The 21,420-nt window shown below is 45.1% G+C and overlaps 1 protein-coding gene across 2 annotated transcripts; it reads left to right on the plus strand.

The window, feature by feature from the left end:
- The first annotated feature begins 2,827 nt into the window (after window positions 1-2,827).
- STX4 (syntaxin 4) lies at window positions 2,828-19,245 on the plus strand. 2 transcript variants are annotated; one of them, XR_010794585.1, is made up of 11 exons: window positions 2,828-3,188; window positions 8,145-8,255; window positions 10,488-10,587; window positions 11,022-11,096; window positions 11,297-11,367; window positions 11,469-11,577; window positions 14,801-14,877; window positions 14,977-15,114; window positions 15,520-15,630; window positions 16,469-16,604; window positions 17,685-19,245. XR_010794585.1 is itself a non-coding variant. In XM_066631109.1 (11 exons), exons 1-10 carry the CDS (start codon window positions 3,159-3,161, stop codon window positions 16,550-16,552), a joined length of 906 nt encoding a protein of 301 aa, XP_066487206.1. In that variant the 5' UTR covers window positions 2,828-3,158; the 3' UTR covers window positions 16,553-16,563; window positions 17,685-19,245. The 2 variants fall into 2 exon arrangements, 1 of the variants encoding a protein (XP_066487206.1); XM_066631109.1 differs by having other exon boundaries at window positions 16,469-16,563.
- The last annotated feature ends 2,175 nt before the right edge of the window (window positions 19,246-21,420 follow it).

Below are 21,420 nucleotides of genomic sequence, written 5' to 3' on the forward strand. Positions count from 1 at the left end.
TCTGTGCTGGCCCAGTCAACACACAAGGAGGCGCAGATGTGCTTTACAGCATGTTTGCGACCCTCCTGGGCTGGTGCACAGGACTTGCGCCGACCCAGGGTGCACTTAGGATTGCGCCCTGGGTCTTTCTCCTGGGTTTCTCTCCCTGTAGCAGTGATATACTGTACCAGTGACTGTCAATCACTGTGACAGTTGAGGAGAGCAGTGGACAAAGGACAGTTGCTCAAGAGCAGTTGAGAAAGTGACAGTTGAGGAGATTCATTAAGAAAAAACAGTTGCTGCAGAATAGTGGAGGAGAACAACTGTGAAGAGAGAACAGCTGTGGAGAACACCTGGGCCAACCAACACTGTATCCATATCTGGGCATAAGCTTTTATCTGGGTATATCAGGGCATGTAACACAGTAAGGGTACAATCCTAACCAACTTTCCAGCAGCGAGGTAAGGGCAATGCAACTCTAAAGTAAGGGAACAAACATTGCCTTCCCTTGAGGAGGCCTCTGTGACTGCCCCCCAACTGCAGGATGCAGCACATGCCCCACTGGCACAGCTATACCAGAGCTGGAAAGTTGGTTAGGATTGTGCCCTTAGTGACAGCTGGAACACCTGGCCCAACTGACCCCATGGCCTTATAAGGGCAGGAGTCTAGAACCTTCTGGTCCATGACCAACTATGAGCATAAGCTTCCTGCTTGCTGTATAAAAGAGAGGCTCAGCCTTGTTCAGACTCCTCAGTCACTCATACAAGGGAGATCCATTTTCTTTCTTTCTTTCTTTCTTTCTTTCTTTCTTTCTTTCTTTCTTTCTTTCACACAAGCTCTCTACCCTACAGTTTAGAGTAAGGCACTTGTTAGTCTCTGATCTTCCCTGCCCAAGAAGCCATCTCAGGGGTGTTGGCTCTCAGAAGCCACTGGAGCCATTGAGCTTTGGCTGTCAGCTCTGGATATCACCAGAACTGTTAGCCACTTGCTTTCATAACTGCTTCTCTTCCTCTACAATAAAATTCAGGCTGTGTAATTAAAAACCTTGTCTAAGCTTGTTTCCTTTGGTCCTTGTGGCCAGAACTGACTTATCTGCCCAATACAAAGCAGGAATGTTGTGGTGTGGGGGTGGCAGGTGAGGCAGAACTGCCCCATTGTAATGTGTGGTAAAGTACCACAGCCTTCTTACACCTTCTTACACCTGAGGAAGCTTTCCTTACACTTGAGAAAGTGGGTGTAAGGTGAGCCTCCTCAGGTATAAGGAGAACCTCCTGGGGAATAAGCAGGTGGAGCAGCTGTGGTACTTTTCCATGGACAGCAATGGGGCAGTTCTGCCTCACCTGCTGACCCTGCACAGCATGTCCCTGGCACAAAGAGTCCAGCACATTAATCTATGTTTGGGCTTCCATCCCAGATTGGTTCCCCCCCCCACCCGTGACTAACTGCCACCGAATAACCAATGCTCCATGAATTTTTCTTGTCCACTTTTAAGTTCTCCTAAATATCAACAAATTTTCTGGCAGTAAATTATATGCATTAATGATGCACGCTGTGAAGAAATGCTTTCATTTCCCTGTCCTGAATCACTCATCAGTCAACTTTACTGGATAACCCCAAGTTCTAGTATTATGAGACAGAGAAAAAAAAACTCCCTCCACTCTCTCACCACACCAAGTATAATTGTATAAACCTCTGTCCTGAGTCTTCCCTCCACTGCCTTCCTTGTCAATCAAACAGCCTTATACACAGCCTCCTTTCTTGGTAAGGAAGGTGCTCCTCCAACCCCAGGTTCATTTTAGTTGCATTGTCTTTTTCAGCTCTCGGTATCTCTTTGAAGTTGTATGCAGCATCCCAAACGTGGCCACACAGCCAACAAAAGTGAGGGCCCAACTGTTCAGCGCCAGCACAACCACAATGTAACATGTTCCCCTACCTTGAGGAGGCCTGCCCACCACAGGATGCAGTGCATGCCCCACTGGAAAATTGGATAGGATTGGGCCCTGAGTCACTGGGGATATGGTGGCCAACTCTGACTTAAGCTTTTCCTGGAGGTGTTTTGTTTTGTTTTTTTTTAAATTCCAACCTGGCATGATGTCAGGATGGCTCTGTTAAGATCTCTTGGATTGCTTTCAGTTCTCTCCTAGAGATTGGTGCTGATTCCTGGAAGGCTGGCAACCCTATCTGTGACACGTTTAGGTCCAAAGGAAAGTGGTGGGGGGGAGAGTGAGGGAGAAGGGGTGGCAGCCATTCTTTTCCAATTTACAAATGGAGGTTGGCCTCTTTAACCCCTGGAAGAGTCGGGTGACAACCACATAATTGTATTCAGCTGTGGGTGGAGGTTTTTCCCATCATACATCAGGGGCATGCGGTGGGTGGGGAGGCAGGTGAGGTAGAGCCTCCCCAGCGGAGTCCTTTGAAAAGTGCCGCCACCACGTGAGGTTCCCAAGCACCCTCAACCCACCCTGGGTTGAGGGTGCTTGGGCACCTCACATGGTGGCGGCGCTTTTCGCAGGACTCCCCTGGGGAGGCTCTGCCTCACCTGCCTCCCCGGGTCTATGTGACTTTCAGTGGTGCACTGCCCACAGCCAGCAGTGGAGGGGAGCTTCCAAACTGTGAGCTTATGGGAGTGACTTCAGGGCCTCTCCACCCCAAGCCAGTTCCCTGAGGCTGTCAGGGCAAGGGGGGGAGGAATAGGTGGGGGACGCTCTATCCGCCCAAGTGGCTCTATGGTGTCACAACATCCGGTAGGGGTCGCTGGACCTCCGGTGCACCTGAGGCGGGAAAGGGGGCAAAGAGGAGGGAGGCTGAGTGACTTCCGGCCTTGAAGGGACTTCCGGCTGAGGGGATAGACTAGGCCGCGCACAGGCACTGACACTCTACTCGGAGGCACGGCCAGCGGATGGAATAGGGCTTCCTCCCAGGGAGGAGCGGGACTGTGGGCGGTTCCCTCAGGCCCCTCCCCTTTTCCCACTCCTGCGCAGTGGGAGCAGGCCGGCCGCGTGTCCCTCCCCCCACCGCTCCAGGGGCTTTCCTCCCAACGCCCCACCTGCGAGGAGGTGCTGAGGGAGCGCGAGCGCGCCAGCCGGCTTGTTTTCTGTGCGCATGCGCAGTACTTCCCGGCCCCTCCATTAGGACCGTCTGTCCCCGGGGTGTGAGGTGGAAAGAAAATAGCGCCAGCCATGCGGGACCGGACGCACGAGTTCCGAGAGGTGAGCACGGCGCCTTCCCGCGGCGCGGAGGCCACGCCCACAACGGTCGCCCTGCCTTGCCCCGCCCCCCACCTCCCTTGGGACTGTGCGCCCCCGCGCGTGGCTCTGCTCCCTCAGCTGGCTCCGCCCCTCTGGGCGTCTCACCCTCCCCCAGCTGCCCCTGCCCCACTCCAGCAGGGGCGGCCCCTCCTGCGCCCTGTCCAGGCTCTCCCCATAGCTGCCCTCCCCAGGCCAGGAGGGGAAGCCTTTTCCGCTCTGGCAGCACAAGGGGGAGGGGGCATCTCCTCTGCCACCTGCCTCCTCCTCTGCCTGTCCCCCCACCCTTGCTCTGTTCCCCCCCTCCAGGGACCCTTCCCCTGAATCTGCCCCTGCTCCTGCCCCCGTCTCTCACACCCCTTGCCTCTGTTGTCCCCCAGCCCCTCTCTCTTCATGTGGCTCCCACCCTCCCCTTGCTCTCTTCCGCTTCCAGAGACCCTCCCCCTGCCCCCTGTCTCTCAGACCCCTTGCCAGTTGTCCCCTGGCCTCTCCCACCCTCCCACTGCCTGCTGCACACTTGTCCTTCAGCACAACCTCTGCAGAGCGCCCCAGGCAGCTCTGCCATCCCTTCCTCTCGTTCCTGCCCCCTTATCTTGTTCCTCTACCTCAGGGTGGGCAAACCCCAGCCGGGGGCTGTTTGCGACCCTTAGGCACCCCCACTTTGGCCCACAGGGAGCCCCCACTATCCAGTGAGCCTCTGCAAAGGCTGTTGAGCCCACACCATCCCACAACTGTGGTTTAGGTTGTTTTATACCCTGCCTTAACTTTTCTGGCTTGGTCTGCATGTCTGGAAAAGGCGCATCCGTAATTGTCCCGACTGCATCAGTTCATGTCTTCATGTGTTTTCTGCTTTTCCCTGGCATTATTTTACCCCCCCCCCCCCGCCTCTGAACAACTTATGTCTCCCTGTGTGTCTGGCTTGGTCTGTGCAAGAGTTGGGAAACAGTTCATAGTTCTCATTTGGTTCTACATGCCTGTATTGTCGTTCTCATGTGTACATAAATAAGCTCAGTATAATTCATTCATTCATATGTTCTGTCTCTAATGTATTCACTTATGTAAATTTATGTACATTTATTCAAATTTGAAATGTAAATCCTTTTTTCCCAGCCCCCACCACAGTGTCAGAGAGATGATGTGGCCCTCTTGCCAAAATGTTTGCCCACCCCTGCTCTAGATCAGTGGTTCTCAAACTTTTTACACCAGGACCTACTTTTCAGAATGACATTCTGTCAGGATTGTTAACCTGGAAGTGATGTCATCCGCCAGAAGTGACTTCATCAAGCAGGAAAAAATTTTAACACCTCCATATAACAAAATCAACTCAATTAAGTAATTAAACATTTATAATAAGTATAAGCTTAAACATTTATTTAAAATAAAGATCCCTCTTAACCTTCCGAAGCAGTTGCTGATCTGTTTAAAAAAATTCTCCAAAGATTGAAATCCTATCTACACTTACCTGAGAGTATGTCCCATTGACTGTTGTTGTTAAAAGCATATACACTGTAGCCTGTTAAAGTACAGATCAGTAACATTTCCCCAAATGCAGTCACATACCATGTTAGTAGCATCAAGTCAAATGTAATAAAATACACTTTGAAATGAATGGGGACCCACCTGAAATTGGCTCACAACCCACCTAGTGGGTCCCGACCTACAGTTTGAGCCACACACTGTACACACACACCATACCACAGAAGAACATCCTGAAAACTGGAGAGCATTTGGGGCTTATGTCTAGGGTTTCCACAGATTGGGCGAGATGTTTCTTTTCATTGTCAAGGCAATATTATAAAACATTGTAACTCAGAACAACAAGAAATTAAAATGTCTTGAGGAACCCATACTAGGGTAGTTGGTAGCCTTTGATTTTTGATTAGGTGATCTGGGTCTGCTTGGCCTTCAATCAGTCACTACTGTGAAGCATAATGTACTTTGCAGGCTGTCTGTGAGGCTAACCTGGGACAGCACACATGGATACTGTTAGTAGAGTTAAGCTATCTTTCTGCGCATGCCAGAAAGACAATAAGATTCCATAAAGGGGCAGGAAGTTCAGTAAGGGCAGTTAGAGGAGAGTGGGGAAGAGAGCATTTTTTTTTCCCCCATCTGTGACTGCAGGTTGTAGACTTGGTAGTATATGATTCCTCAGTATATTGCTGGTCTTCAGTAAAATTGCGACTTGTTTAAGCCATTTCTGCTCAATGTTGCATATATGTAATAGGGACCAAATGTGTACACCTGTGGACTGGGCAAAAATGGGTTAAGCCAGAGGTTCTCATACATTTAGCACCAGGACCCACTTTTTAGAATGAGAATCTGTCAGGACCCACCGGAAATGATCTTATGACCAGAAGTGACATCATCAAGCAGGAAAATTTTGAACAATCCTAGGCTGCAATCCTACCCATACTTACCCAGGAGTAAGTTCCATTTACTATCATTGTTAAAAGATTATACATAGTAGCTTGTTAAAAGTACAGGTCTATAACATTTCCTGAAATGCAGTCACTTACCATGGTAGCATCAAGTCTGATATATTAAAAATAAAATATTGAAATGAATGGGGACCCATCTGAAATTGGCTCACAACCCACCTAGAGGGTCCTGACCCACATTTTGAGAAACACTAAGTTAAAAGCTTTCCTGTTTTCTGGGTGTTGTTGGGTTGCCTCCAGGCAGAGTCCTCAATCCCCTTTGTACTGCTACGGAGTGAGTTGGAAGTGATTTTTCTATCAGTTCTGAACTGCTTTGAGGAGAAGCTGGATAGAACTCATCCTCCCACCTCCCCATGTTTATCAATATTGTAGATAAATTCAGAATTAAGACGTATTGTCTTCTGCTTCACTGAGCACAGTCAGTGTTTCTTGTTAGAAGGGAAACCATTGTGGTTTCAAAGGGAGATACCAAATAACTACTAGCTTTGTGTATAATTGGGAGGAAAAAATAATCTCTCGTATGACCTCTCTCCTTCCTGTGTCAGGTTTTACATCTACATGCTGTCTGTGATGGTATGCTCATTGGCTCCACCAAAGTAGTTGGATCTAAATATCTGTAGCTAAAGTTTAACTGATTAAAATTTGAAGCTGAATACTAACATTTCTAAAGATTTATCTGATAAAGGAGGCAATTGGTCTTTGTAATGTTATGATGCAGATTTAAACTAGTTTGCTTTGAAGTTGTCACTGCAGTTCTTGGCAACCTCCAGAGTTGTATATTTCTCTGAAATCTCTATTTTATAATTGCTTCTTACCGGACACATGCAATTTAAAAATCTGAACTTCAGAAAATTCTGCACCTGGCGTAATTGAGCTCTTTGTGGCACAGAGTAGTATGCATTTGGAATCATGTGAAGTGCCACTGTGGCAACCGTACCTAGCTCTATGGTTGATAGGAAAGGCTAGCTTGTTTTGTTACTGCACTCCCAAGCTGTTTGGAGACAAAAGGTGGTACTTGTGTAATATCATAGCTGCTCTACCTAGGTATCCCATACTCCTCTAGTTACCCTTATTGTGCTCCCCAGGAGCACTGTAACAATGAGTCTGCTGCTTTTTTCAGCTGAGAGCTGGTGAGGCAATCAGGAATTATCTTTACCATTGTGTCTGGGCAAAACAGCTATGAGGATTCTATGAGTTAGGGCTTGTGTTTGCACCTCACAGTTATAGGAATGTTCTTTCCCCACTCTCCCACCTGTAAGCTAGGGAGCAGGTAATTGCCCCTCATCTTTTACTATGTTTTAGAGATGATGTTGGGTCAGAGATAAAAATTTGACACTTCAAGATGGGGTCTTCTCTGATTGCAGATATTTGGTTGGACATCAAAATCAACCAAAATTTGTTGATTTCTGCTTTCAAGGCTGTCACTGAAACCATGATGGCTGGAAATGTTTTATTTAAATAGAAGTTAACATGCTCAGGAAGCTGGAATTTAAACCACGTATTACATGCTGCAGGTTTTCTGTGCTCCACCAGAATCCCAGGATGCACTGAGTTCTGCTTATATTTTAGCCTCCTTTTCTGAGGGAAGCAAAAGTTTACCTTTTTGTTCACAAGTAGGAATTCAAGGTCCAGGAGAGAGGGAAAAGAATTCATCCAAAATACATGGAAGGTTAATGCCTCATGAACTTCAATAATTGAAGTCTTTGTCTCCAAGCCCTCGCATACACTTATCATTGCCCATTTCTAGGCTAGTAGCAGCAGATAGCTGTTTAGCATCTATATGTAAGAGGCTGAAGCAAAAGTGCTTATCCAACTGGAGGCCCATGGTGCCTGTCTTCTCTTTCAGTTCCCCCAGGTTTTTTTCTTTACATATATGTAAGAGCACAAATTAGTTAGTTGACATTGTTCAGTGATATGTGGCAAAACTTTGTGACTGACTTTGCATTCACCCTGGAAAATTGGTGGTAATTACTTCAAGCCTAATGTCACTGACAATTATAGGTTTAACACTTGCCTAGTTATGTGTTTCATTATTAAAACAAGTGATATTTCAACACTAGTGCAATTAGTTAATTTATGTGGTAGCTTTTCATGTAGAATTTTCCATATAGGCATTAGGAGACACTGACATCTACGCTTATCTTGACACTGAAATATTACTTACTGCCTTCAAATGTTCTATATTGGTCTAATAATGCAAGCAGGAAAACTGGAACATGCAGACTCTGGGTACAAAGCAGTCTCATCTGTTCACCACAACGGCCAGCAAACACAATGGCTCAGATTGTGCTGTGTCATTTTTGAAGCAGCTTTGATATGCTTAAATTTATTCATTTTTGTAACACATTTCTTCTACACTGAATAAAATCAGCCTGAGGAACATGGATTGTGCTTGTGCCTCTTTCTCTCCTTTTCAGCCCAAGTGCAACACATGCTTTCTTGTATATACTTGATCTTTCCCCTCTGCCTCTCTCTTTCCTAGAACGATGATGACTCGGACAGTGAGAATGCGGAACATGTGGCTCTGGTCGTGCAGCCAGGATCAGCAAAACCCAACGAGCCCCCAGATCCTACTGATGAATTCTTTCGAACGGTACTGTAGCCTCTCTAAGCACTTGGGAATTGAATATACCTATCTTCTTGGGGTGTGAAAATGTTTGTGCGTGCACGTTCTTTCTTTCTTTCTTTCTTTCTTTCTTTCTTTCTTTCTTTCTTTCTTTCTTTCTTTCTTTCTTTCTTTCTTTCTTTCTTTCTTTTATGTACATATTCATCAGCACTTTAGTCTGTGTTTTCCTCTTTTCCCACAAAATCTTTCTGACCCCTTCTCTTGATGCAATTGGCGGATCTCTTCTGATACTGCAGTAGGCATAGGCAGGCAAAGGGATTCACCCCCTCCCCAAATCTGCTTTGATGTATCAGAGGGTTCAGGCATCTTTAGGCCACACAACTGAGGTGTGAGGGGGATATGAGGCCTTAGAATTTTAATTTTAACATCCGTGAGTGATTTTTGATCAGTTAGGGCTGCACTCCTGTACGCTAATGGTTCTCAAACTTACTTTTGCCATTACCCACCTCATCTCCCGGTGCTGGCTTTGCAGCCCTCTGTGGAGACATGACAGGCCCAAGGAGGCTTCCATGGCCCTCAGATACCTCCAAATGTATGGGAAACTGGATGTGACCCAGAAGTCACTTCTGAAGGTATTCCAAAGTCCATGGAGGCCTCTGGAAGCCGTCATGGGATTGTCGTGTCCCAGAAATGGCCTTGGGTCACAAGTGGCCTTGAGTCTGCTCCAATTTGGATTGAGAAGCACCGCGGTATACACTTTCTTAGGAGTAAGTTCCATGGAACACGATAATGGAACTTACTTCTGACTAAGCATATCTAAGAAGTACAGATGGGATCTCTGTATCCACTGATTCGACTCACTGCTGATACTGGGGTCCACATTTAAATGCCTTGTAACAAGATAAAAGCACCAAAATCCAGTTTCCTACTTTGGTGCTGTTAAACCGCCCTGGTTGCAAGCCTCTCTGGATTAAAGAAAGCTTTAAATCCACTTCCAAGTTTCTTGCTCCTCCATTGTCGCCCCAGAATGCATTGGTGTATATGCTGTACTTCATTCAGCCAGTAAATGGGGTGAATAAAGGAATAATTTCATTCCATTAGATTTCATTATTCACCCCCTCTAGTGGCTCAATGAGGTACAATTTCTATACTATTGCATTCTGGGGTGACAGTGGAAGTAACCTGGAAATGGGTTTTTAAAGCTGTTTTTCCACTGATTTGGTATCCACTGATTTTTTTTTTTAATCCTCTGGGGGTTCTGGAATGGAACCCCGTGGGATAACAAGGCACAAACTGTATTTTGTAAGCTGCCTGCACATAGTGAAGTGTTCACGCCATATCTTGTGGATTCAATTTGCTCAAGCAATTTCCAGCATTTTTTGGAACAAATAGATTACATTTTCTACTTAGTTGTATGGTAATACAGTGGTTCCCAAACTTTAGCACTGGGACCTACTGAGCTTTATGAGGCTGAAAACAAAACTTCATTTTACCAGCCACTCAAGCCTCTATTTTTATCCTTTTTACGATGTTGAGGGGGCCACTTTCTGGAGCATTTGTTGAGCTACATGTTCTTTGGATTGGGACCATTCTGATAGTCTTGTGTTCCTCTTTGTCTGGGCTTTCATAAGAGCCAAGGCATGTTTATCTACTCACGAGTAAATGCACACATATGGCTCAATACATTTTTCTTGTCGGCTGGGGGGGGCTTCCTTCTTGAGTGTTTTTTGGGGAATGCATTCATTGAATTGGGACCATTATGGTGGCATGACCATAATGGCATGACTCTTGGTCTGCTATTCAGTGTGGGCAGAGGCACATCTGTCTACTTGTGAGTGAATATGCATGTGTGGCTTTCATTTTCCATAGGGCTCAATTCACTTACTTTGTCGGCTATCAACTTGTCAGTTTCACAACCCACCAACAACTGGGTCAGGACCCACTGTTTAGGAAACACTACTATAATATATATTCAGCCTCTTGCTAATGCTGGTGTTTTGCAATGAGCAGCCATGAGAGATGGGGTGAGTTTTGTGCTAGAGTGGTACATGTTAAATGGCTATCTGTTTTAATAGCTTCATTTGAGATGAAGATGTTGATCACAGATGATACAAAAGAAGTATTTTCTTAGCTGCTGTTGGTAAATAGGCCACTCCAAAAGAAGAGGAGATTCACTCAAGTATCAAACATTCTGACCTATCTTCAGGATGACATAAAGATTTCAGTAACTGGTATTGTCCCTTCTCATCCCTTCTTTAGACTCGTGGCATCCGTGAAGCCTTGAAGATGCTAGAAAGCAAAGTGAAAGATCTAGAAAAACATCAGACTACAATTTTGGCCACACCTCTCCCTGAGGATAGTAAGTTTTCAATCTTGCAGGGTAGGGTGTATGAGAAGATTCAGAGATTGTTAAAGATTCAGAGATTGCCTTGGGCTGCATTAGTTTATGCTGCACACCATTGGTGTATATAGTGCCTCACAAAGTTATAGGCAAAAAAATTAGGTCCCTGCTCCCAAAGAGTTGGCAGCAAGAAGGATACAGATAGGGTGGGAAGAAAGTGGCCAAACTCTGTGAACTCTCTAAAAATGTTGTTACAATTAAATAAGTGGCTTAAGCTATGTTATCTGGCAGAAGTGGGGGTTACTGCAGCGATAAGGCTTGCAGGAATTGGAAGTGGTAAGGACGCATATGTGACTTACACTTTCCACACTTTGTAAAAGTAAAAGCCCCATGCAAATTTTCCCTCACCCTCCTGTTCCCTTGTATCAGACCATGACTTTTTCTGTTTTTAGACATGAAGCAAGACCTACAGAAGCTACGTGAGGATATCAAGGTTCTGGCAAAAGATATTCGAGCTAGCCTGAAGAGTGAGTGTGGTCAGAGGGATGGGGCTTTAATGGGGAGTAAAGCTGCTTGGCAAGCCATCTGGGCTCTGTTCTTCAGCTCAGGGTGAGCATGTCCAGTGAGCTTGGACCAGAGTATGAAAAGACCTAGGGATCCTGATTTGCATTGCTAGCTCTGGGAGGAGGTAATATGTCCTAACTGTAGTCTAGCTTTTTTTACTTAGGAATTGAGCCAACAAAGGATGAAGAAGATGAGAATAGAAACTCTATCAACACTCGTATGAAGAGGACACAGGTGAGAGGCAGCTTGGTTGGCTAACATGGCGGGGGACGGACAGCTGATGAAGAGGCAAACAAGGTGGGCTTAATCTTTCTTTCCTTTTCTGATTGTCTCAGCATGGAATCCTGTCCCAGCAGTTCTTGGAACTTATCAACAAATGCAACTCAACACAGTCAGATTACCGAGACCGAAACCTGGAGCGCATCAGACGACAACTGCAGATCAGTAAGTCCATCTGCCTGCTTCTCAGAGAGAAGCTCCAGAGAGAGAAGTATTTTTAGTATGCAACAAGTAATCTGTTTGTTGCTACTCTGTAGCATTGCCCAGAAGTCATAAAAACAAGTGAAGTTGTTACCTGTGGAGTAGTGAAAAGGTCATGACTTGTCTAAAGCTCACTTCAAACAACTTTGTGTACTTTGTGGCTCAGGTGAATCTCCCCAGCCCAAGCTTTCTGTTTCTGTTTGGATTGGAATGTGCTGAATATGCTGCTTAGGGCTGTGTGTGTTTCCTGTATCTGCATTTGTGCCATACAGTTGGTTTGGGCAAATTTTTCTGGGTTTTTTCAATTTGATGTCCGAGAATGTATGTTGGACATACCTGATGAAATTTTGGACACCATGGGGGCACTAGTAAATAAAGCTTCCACTGATCAGGGTCTATGTTCTAAGTGATACTGTTTAACCCATGTCTCACATTAGAAGCAGAAAAAGTATTCAGGACAATGAGCATGAACGTTTAATTTGCATGATATTTTAGGATCAGAATCTTGCTTTTCATAGTGCAGAAGATGGGTCTTGTTGACCTTTTACTTTTCTTAAGAGCATAGAACAGGGGTGGCCCTGAGAGGACAGCCATGCAGAGCTTGAGCCCAACTATTCTCCTGCACTGAGCTCTCTTAAAATCCCCAAAACACAGGACATAGTGTCATCATGTCCAGCGTTTTGGGAATCTTGATGCTGTGTCACATGGCAAGGGAGAACTGTTCATGTTTCCAGAAGCTGAGAATATTGCTAACCTTCTTGAGGAAAAGAATTGCTGCATTCTTCCTCACTTCAGATTCCTAACTTCAGATGTGAACTGAGCAACGTACGGCAGGAGCACCTGCCTTCAGATGATTTGCTTCAGTGCATCTCTCTGGAGGACTTTGTGGGATGTGATTTGGGAGACAAGGGACCTGGAAGAAGCTAGGATATAGATGTAAATCTAATTCAGCCCTTGGGAATGCATTCATTCTAGGGGCCTGAGTTCCTTTAAAACTTCTGGGGTGTGCTTGTATTGGTATTTTCCTAACTCTAAATAAACCCCTGTTACTATTGTTAAATCTTGAGAGATCTTTTGCTCTGCCTTGGAACGTGGTGCTTTATAAAAAGCTTCAGTGACATGCTACTCCTTGTATGCTAGCCAAGTCATCTTCCTGTGGAGACTGATAGCAACTGCTATTGTCCTCTAGAGGAAGATGACCTTGATGTCTTGGATTTGGAAGGTAAGCTGCATAAATGCACAGCTTGGTGTATTTTACAGCCAAAATGAGTAGATGATGGAAGGAGAAAGGCTTTTAATACCCCCTTTCTCTTCAGATAGCACAGCCAGCCTTAGATCATCCAAAACAAACCATTAATACCCCTTTTCTCTTCAGATAGCACAGCCAGCCTTAGATCATCCAAAACAAACCATTATCTGAAATTCCCGACATGCAGGTTCTGCTAGTCTTCAACAGCAAATAAAGATTGGTTGTCCTCAAGTGTAGGTAAGGTAAATATCCAGAGAGATCATCATGTCAACTATCAAGCAGATTCAAAATCTTGAAAAATTGTTTGTATACAGTGTTGAATGGTGATAGGGTTTGTTGAAAGATGTCCTGAAATGTTCCATAGGTAGAGATGGATTTTTTCGGTGATAATAAAATAAAAACACATTTCTGCATTTCTCATTTTTGTGTTTAAAAAAAAATCTGATAAATCAGTGAAAAAATGAAAGCATTCTCTAACATCGGAACTAATGTTCTCTAACATCCTTGTATATTCTCTATCACCTCATGTGGCTGCATCTGCTGACACTATATCACCTACCTAGTACAATTTTAAAACTACTATAATTTATAATTATATAATTTATAAAATGTGCCCTTGAAATAAAAACACAACATTACTTTCTTCACTTTTCATTTTTGTCAAATGAAATCTGCAAAAAAAGAAAAAAAAAAACCCGAAAAAGCACACCTCTATCCATAGGCCTGTCTGTGGTATTAACATGAATGATATGAATGATCTGCACAAGAAACATGAGAGAGCCTTGCCCAGAACTCCTGCTTACAGATATTGGAAGGCCATTCGTCCACTAAAGGCTCCGTCTTTGTCTAAACAGGGTTTGGAGCAAGCTATGAAGATTCATAGCACAAGATCTAACTGGGAACTTGAGTAGAATGTTACTTCCCCTCTGTCCATCCTTGTAGTCTCTCATAGAAGAAAATGTGAGTGGCAGGGATTTGAAGTTCTTACTCTGGAGAACCCACAGACACCTCATGGGGAGCCCTGTGGAGGCGTCCACAGGGATCCCCACAATCCCTTCCCAGAGGCTGGCACTGCTGCCAGGTAAGGCAGAAAATCCCCCTTTGTCCCTAGCAGTGGCACAGTCCTTGGGACTGTGTACCTGCCATCCCTGCAGGGCACACCCTTTAAGGGGGAATGCCCTGCTTCTGGGTTCCCTGATGGGTCACAACCCACCAGTTTGGGAAGTGCTGGAATAGCTTTCTTGGCTAATGTTTCACCTGGTATCTGGCCCATTGGGTAACTAAAGTTCCTAGCTTCCCAGTTAGCCAAAAAGAAGTCACCAACACGGCTGCAAGGGCACTGCACCAGAGAAGTTCTTCCCTTCACCATGAACTTAAGAGAGTTCTGCCCTCCACCGTGAGTTTAAGAGGTGTTCAGTTCTGAGAGCAGGAACACTGCTGACTTTATCAAGTACTGTGTCCTGAACTTGAAGGTGAGAGCAAATGTTTCATTTGGGTTGCTGTTTAGCAGAAGATCTTCTTGTGATCAGGCTGTACATGGAAAGCTAGGTAGTCCTCACAGCATATGTTTACACCGGGAAACGAGGATGACGGGTTGCTTACCTGTGACTATAGTTCTTCCAGTCTATCTGTGACCCTTGGGTTCTGTTCTAAGATGAGTGTGAGGTCTAGTGCATCTGACTAAGTGAAAGATTTTGAGAGTCTTAGGTTATGTTTCCAGGCTAGGACTAGTGTTATGAATAGAGGTGAGAGAATATGGTCTTATTTTTTGTGGATTTTGGTGTTTTTCAAAAGTTAGAAGTGCAGAAAGCAGTGTTGTGTGTTATCACCATTTTTCTCCCACCTCTGGCTATGAAGGTTCATGACAGCATGGGTGCCTGGGTTTGATTTCTCATTTCTCAATACTGTGCTGAGGCTGTACTCTTTGTTCTGCCTTAGCTGGCAGCGGAGGGGTGTCAGATGAAGAGCTGGACCAGATGCTGGAGAGTGGTCAGACGGAGGTGTTTGTCTCCAATGTGAGTACTGGAAGATGGGACCTCTGAAGAGGGAAGATAGGAGAGTGCATGCAGTCTTTTGAGATGGGACTCTTAGCCTCTCATCCCATGTCTGTGCAGATCATGAAGGACACACAAATGACAAAGCAAGCTCTGAATGAAATTGAGACGCGGCATAGTGAAATACTTAAGTTAGAGCGCAGCATCCAAGAGCTGCATGAAATGTTCACATACCTGGCCACAGAAGTAGAGCTGCAGGTAAGTGTGAAGAGAAAGCAATGACTTCTAATTCCTCTTTTTTAAATATTCTGTCTTCCTAGCAACCTTTGGCCCTTTCCTGTGTCAGATATATGTGCCAGTTTCAACTTGGAAGTAATGTGAGATTAATTTAATCTTAACTGGAGTTGGAGGTGTCTCCTACGGTGTGGTTATGTGCTTACACCTTTGTTTTCCTCCTTATATTCTTTCTCTCTTTTTTTAACCCCTAGTGGTCCCACACACACCCAGCTTCCTTAGCCTACCTCCCCATTCTGGAGCCTCATAGCTGCCTCATCTTTCCTTGGCTGTCTGCTGTTGCTGCAAAGCCAGTTGTTTGTTCACCCATTTACCTCAAAGGCTTTTCCTTACCTGAACCTCACCCCCATCCCCTTTGGCTGACTGTAGGGAGAGATGATTGACAGAATAGAGAAGAACATTCTGGATTCTGAGGACTATGTCAAGAAAGGTCAGCAACATCTTCATTCAGCCCAGGAGAACCAGAAGAAAGCTCGCAAGGTAAACCACCTGTGTTATTGGCAATTATTTAAGTGGCATCTTGAAACAGGGCTCTCAAAACCCTGCTCTGGAGGATTTTATCTGGCCCACATGGTTTCTCAGCCTCTCAGGGCTAAAAATAGCTCAAAAGATGCACTTCCCACATATACACATGCTGTGGGTGTATACTTCATTCAGCCACTAGAGATGCTGAATGTATTGCAATGTAACGGACTAAATTTATTCTATTACATTCAGCACATCTAGTGGCTGAATGAGATAGGTACCCAGAATATTCCAGGTCTCCCAGCATTGGTGTGTGTGTGTGTGTGTGTGTGTGTGTGTGTGTGTGTGTGTGTGTGTATATATATCATTCAGCCACTAGAGGTAGTGAATGTAATGCAGTGGGAATAATTCCATTCTATGCAGTATCTCTAGTATACCTTGCTTTTTCAACCCTTTTCAAAATGCATTCCCCCTTCTTCCTGTGCAAGTTGGTTTTTCCTTCTGCTCCCCTCTCCATTCATCCCCACCCACTTATTGTATTCAGTCAAACTCTCAGCACATCGTTTCGCAGTGAATTTATGTTTCTGGCCCTTGACACAGTATCAGATATACAATGTGGCTCATGTACCAAAAAGTTTGGACACTTGCCTTAGAATGAAAATAATTCATTTGTATTACGTATGTTTACCTGCAGTTGCTCCTTGATGAGAAGAACTAAGTATCCTGAGAATTTCTCTGCTTTCATTTAAGGGGAGGGGCACCCTGTGTTTTTGACTCTGACATCCTTCTCAGACTGCTTTCTTGTCCATCTGCTTTACCTTTTTTCCTGTTCTCTTTTATTGGAACTTGGTAGAAGAAGTTCATGATCGGCATCTGCCTGACAGTCACAGTGGTCATCATCATCATCATCATTGGTGCAGCTATTGCGGCTGGCTAGAAGCGTTCCAGGTTCTGCCTCTCTCTTCGTGCTGCATTGTCGGAGTTTGATGGTGTGTGTAGGGGTGTCTGGAGGGTTGGGGGAGAAGGCAGCTTCTGCTTGTGGATGGTCCCTGTTTGGGACCCTTCAGGAGGCCACAGGTTGGCTCAGGGGGAGGGGGTTAAGTCACCCTGGTCCTCCTCCCTGGCATAGCCCTTTAGACTGAGTCCTAAGCAGGAGCTGTTGGAGACACAGCCTTCTGCCTCTCCAGTCCTGGCTGTCTGCCCTCATCATGGGCCTCCTATCAGTTATATAGGCTGTTTCCTTCTCCAGTCCCGCCTCTTCCTTACTGGGGAAGGCATAAAAGGGACCCTGCCCAGGGCCTCTCTTCCTGGTGTTACCTCCCTTGTCTCTCCCTCCTCTCTGACCTCTTACTGGGTCAGGTCCTTCTGGCCTCCCACCTTCTCACCTGGACACCAGGTGCTCCATTCAGGGAGAGGTGCCCTGTTAGCTAGTCTCTCCCCACAAGCTGGGGATGTGGGAGGTTGTCAGGCAAACTTGCCTGCGCCGGGCAGCTCTCCCTCTTGCCTGACCAAGCTGCCTTTCCCTTGTGTCTCCTTGGCCCCCTCGCAAGGTAAGTCTGGGTCTGGCGTGGAGGAGGGCACCCAACAGTGTGTATAGCATTTAAACTACAAAGGGCAAAGATGTGAGAAGGAGCTGAGGAAAGACCTGATTGGCTGGATTTGGTGGGCCTTCTCCTTCAAAAATGCATTGTCGTGTATAGGAGAGTTTAGTAATGATGACAGCTCTTACTCATATGTGTTGTGCCTTGCTTGCTGTAACTAAGTGCACCTTTGCAACTATTTGTTGCTCTTGCTTCCCTAGAGCAAGTGCAAGCGACCCATGTAATGCAGCAAAACCCAGGCACACAGTTCACGTATTGCTGTCAGCAGCTAATGAAGGTGCAGGAGGAAGTCTCCTGTTTGCCTGAGCACCTAACACCTCTTGCAAGGGCACTTTGGCAAAAAGAAAAAGTTGCAAGTGTTGGTTGGTCTTTGTGGTGGTGGAATGCTGTCATTGTAAAGTGGAGCTCTTATGTGTGGTCTTACGTAAAGTGTGACTGCCCCTCCTTTTCTGTGTTCTAAATTTTCAGGGTTTCAATCTCTGGCTTCATTTCTGACCTGGAACTGCTGCCCCCCTGCTGGGAGATCTTTGCACTGATGGCTGGCTGTTGGAAACACTTCATGCCTTCACCCAGTCCTGAAAGCACATGCTGCCTGTGGCTGCCTACTTCCCTGAATCAAGGATCCCTCCTTTCCTCACATCTGAAATGCTTTCACGATGCCCCCAAGTCCTATGCTGTGTTCTCTTTGGCATCCTGATTTATCTTTTTTATGTGTGTCTGCAGCATTTTTGGTATATTCTCTTCTCCCCCACCCCAAGAGTTCTGTGACCTTGACCCATTCTCACACACAGTTATTTCTTGCCTCAGCCACTTCCTTTATGGAGTTTCCCCTAGTATGCATTCCCCCCCCCCCCCGTGAATTTAAACATGCAGAGTGCTACCCTGAGGCAGCTCCACTTCTCCCAACTTCTCAGCTGTGTCATGGCATTTTTTCTTGGTGGCGAGGGGGGGGGGGGTGTTTCTCTTTTCTAGTCACTGTGGCAGGCAACTTCTTTGCCTACCTTATTTGCTTGTTTTTCTTTCTCTTGGTATTCTTATTTTTAAAGCTTCCTCCTCCCTACATGATATTGTGTGCCTTTACAAGGAAGCAAGGGGGCAGATGGATATTCTGCAACAATTGGTGGGAGTTGGGTGCCTGGTTTGTTATACCCCACAGATGAATCCCAGTGTCATGCCTATGAGAGAGGCATCAGAAACCTGAATTTGTAACTTTTCACCTATTAACTGTTAACTTAGTGTTAACACCTAATGCCTTCATCCTTAGCAGATTTGTTGGGATTTTGAAAGAATCCTTTCCATCTTTGATAGGAAAGTGGGATTGCTTGACTGAAGCAGAGGGAGGTTGCTTGATAGAAGCAGAAGACTGAAAGCTAGGACTTCTGAGTTCACAGGTGTTTTGAATATTGGTCTATTTTTTTGACAAGCTATATTCCTACTGCTTTCTGTTTTAAAGAAGGGGCCTCTCTGTGCCTCCCTCTCCATGTCAACTTTGTCCTTTTAAGTGGAGTGTTTCACAATTCTGTTGACCACCCACGCTTGTCCCTGGTGCCTTGGGAATCGCACTGTTTACCTTCCATGACCCTGTGTGTGTCTTCTTTGGATCTCTTTCTCCCTTGGCCAATGAACTAATACACATCCCAGTGCCATCCTGAGATTATTTGGTCTGAAGCCAGAATGCAGACCTTGAACTAGTGGGTTTGGGAGCATGACCAAGGTACTTGGTAGAATCAAAAATTGTGAGTGTTTGGAGTTTATCGCAAAAGAATAATAATCAGAATACCTGAGGACTGACAGTCTTCAGTTCTAGACGAACTGGGTGGTGAAATCATGGAGGGAATAGAAACCAACCACTTTTTGGTCTTACTCCTGAAGATTTTATATTTTACTACTTTGGACAAAAGAAACTTTCTGAATCAAAGCATTACGCAACATGTTCCAGTTGCCTTGGAGACTGAATGTTTAAAAAAAGGAAAGCAGCCTGACTCAAATTATTTTGTAATATAAAAATAAAAGCACTTTTAAAAATGTTTGCAAAGTATTGGTCTCATTTTTCCTTCCAGTTCTTAGTCTTTCGGAACTGGGGCACTAGGGCTCAGACCTTCATGGGAGCCATGTGGTCAGGCTTGGGGAGTCCAGATCCTTTTTGGAAACTGATGGAGTTGAGTTATGGTAACAGAAGGGAGAAGCCCATACCCAGTACTCATTGTTTTATTCTTTTTTGCACATTCCAGAGCTTAGTCCTGGTATTGGAAATAATGTCTGACCCTGAACCTGACACACGTTAATGCCCTAGTTCAGCACTTCTGCATGACTTGTATTCCTGCCGTTGTCTCCGGCTTCAAAAGAAGTTGTTTCAGTAGTGGGGGATGTACTTCTGCCCTTGCTGAGTTGCGGAGGGTGTTATCTACATTTGATAACACTTTGGAGTGGGGGAAGAGGCATAGTTCAAGGGGATCTTCTAGAACAGGGCCACTGCCTTCTGAATTTGAGGGCTGTTCAGGCTTGCTCAAGGCCATTTTAAAGAGCAGCTGGGTTATACTGTGTTTTGTTTCCCCAAAAAGCTTGTAGAAAATGAAGGGAAGATGCAGATTGCTAAACAAAGCTTGTTAGGAAGCCTCAGGCATATTGCATTTTTACAATCTACCATGGCACACACCATGAAAAGTCCTTGGGTTCATTATAATTAAGTCATCTGGATTGTGTTAATGCTGGTTGGCTAAGAGGTAAACTAAAACCAAATATTTTCTAAGCCTTTGTGAGGAGGGTGGAAATAGAAAGCATACTTTTCCTATTTTGATACTAGGGAAGGGGGCTTCAACTTAAGATAATTTCCATATTGTATGTATTGAGGATGAAGAAGTTGGCAACTTTTAGCCATTGGGCTTTTTGGGAGGTCTGCCTGCATCTGGCAAGAATTAGCCATGTTGCTTTTATATAGTAAAATTATTTGGTAAGATTTTGTGTCTGCCAGTGGAGGGTTGTGTTATCCTGCACTTCTAATATTTGAAAACAGCAATTAGTATTAAGATTGCAACACAACTCCCCCTCCCCCTTGCAGCTCAGCCAGGAGCTGCATCTATCTCATCCTGCGGTTCTGTGCAGAATTTATTACTGGACATCACTCAGCATTTTGAGAATCTTGACTTGCACACCCAGAGGCATGCAAGTTTCCAACCATAAGCATATGCCGGTAGACCTGAATGCTTGAAGAAATATCAAAAGCAGGATTTAAAATACCTTGCTTTTGATATTTTCCTTCCCTCTTGCCCTACAAATAAGAGTTGGGAAGAAAGGAAGCCAAGGTATCTTAGGTCAGTTGCCATCTCTAAAATTCTGAGGTAGGGCTGTTCCACTGTAGTTGATTTGGCTCATTTGCTTTTACATCTTTACCCACTTCCTGCCTTGGCCCCTTTTACTGGAAGGACTGTGGTGGAGGGGACTGAGCTGTGATGTGAACTGTGTGGTCGCCATATGAGACCTGTGGGTGAATATTTGGTATTGTGACTTCGAAGATGACGTCCTTCTTTCTGTTCAAATTTAAACATTCAGAAGAGCGTTGCAACCTTTCACACGGAGCTTTTGGACAGAGCTTTCAGTTAGTGCTGACCAAGCAAAAGAGAAATGATCAGCAAAGAATTATCAACTTGGATTTGACTTGCTCTCCTGCTTCTCCCTCTCCATGAGAGAACCTACCTAGGAAATCCTGCATAAACCTATGGGGGAATTTCCTACTGTCAGCCTTATTCTGTCACTTTATACATATAGCAATGGGAAGACAGAAGCCCTCTTCCACCCCTGGATAGCTTAGTAGCAGAACAGATGCTTTGCATGCAGAAGGACTGGTTCAGGTCCTGGCATCTCCAGTTAGGGCAGGGTAAGATCTCTCCTGGGGTTCTGGGTCTGACTAAGCTGGCACCCTAATAAGTTCATGCAGCCATGATTCACAGACATCATTAAACTGGGTCTAGCATTTTATGCTGTTCCCTTACTAAGCTTTTGATATCCCTGGATCTCATAGAGGAGATTATCCTATGGCCAAATGCTCAAATGGCCCTTTTACCCAGAGATTGTGTCTCATTAATCACATTTCAAACGTTTCCTCCACCTCCACTTCCTAAAATTAAAACCAGTTACATCAAACCTATTGGAAAATATTTTATGTTAACTAGAAATAAATTCTAGAATATGATGCAGTTACAAAAAA

Source organism: Tiliqua scincoides, chromosome 5 (genome assembly GCF_035046505.1).
Source record: "Tiliqua scincoides isolate rTilSci1 chromosome 5, rTilSci1.hap2, whole genome shotgun sequence".
Lineage (NCBI taxonomy): Eukaryota > Metazoa > Chordata > Lepidosauria > Squamata > Scincidae > Tiliqua > Tiliqua scincoides.

Bases quoted from the DNA above. Each gene is read 5' to 3' on its own strand.
- STX4 (XM_066631109.1), top strand. From the start codon at position 3,159: ATGCGGGACCGGACGCACGAGTTCCGAGAG. The intron at 14,878-14,976 runs GTGAGTACTGGA...ATGTCTGTGCAG, and splicing joins CGGAGGTGTTTGTCTCCAAT to ATCATGAAGGACACACAAAT. The intron at 15,631-16,468 runs GTAAACCACCTG...GGAACTTGGTAG, and splicing joins ACCAGAAGAAAGCTCGCAAG to AAGAAGTTCATGATCGGCAT.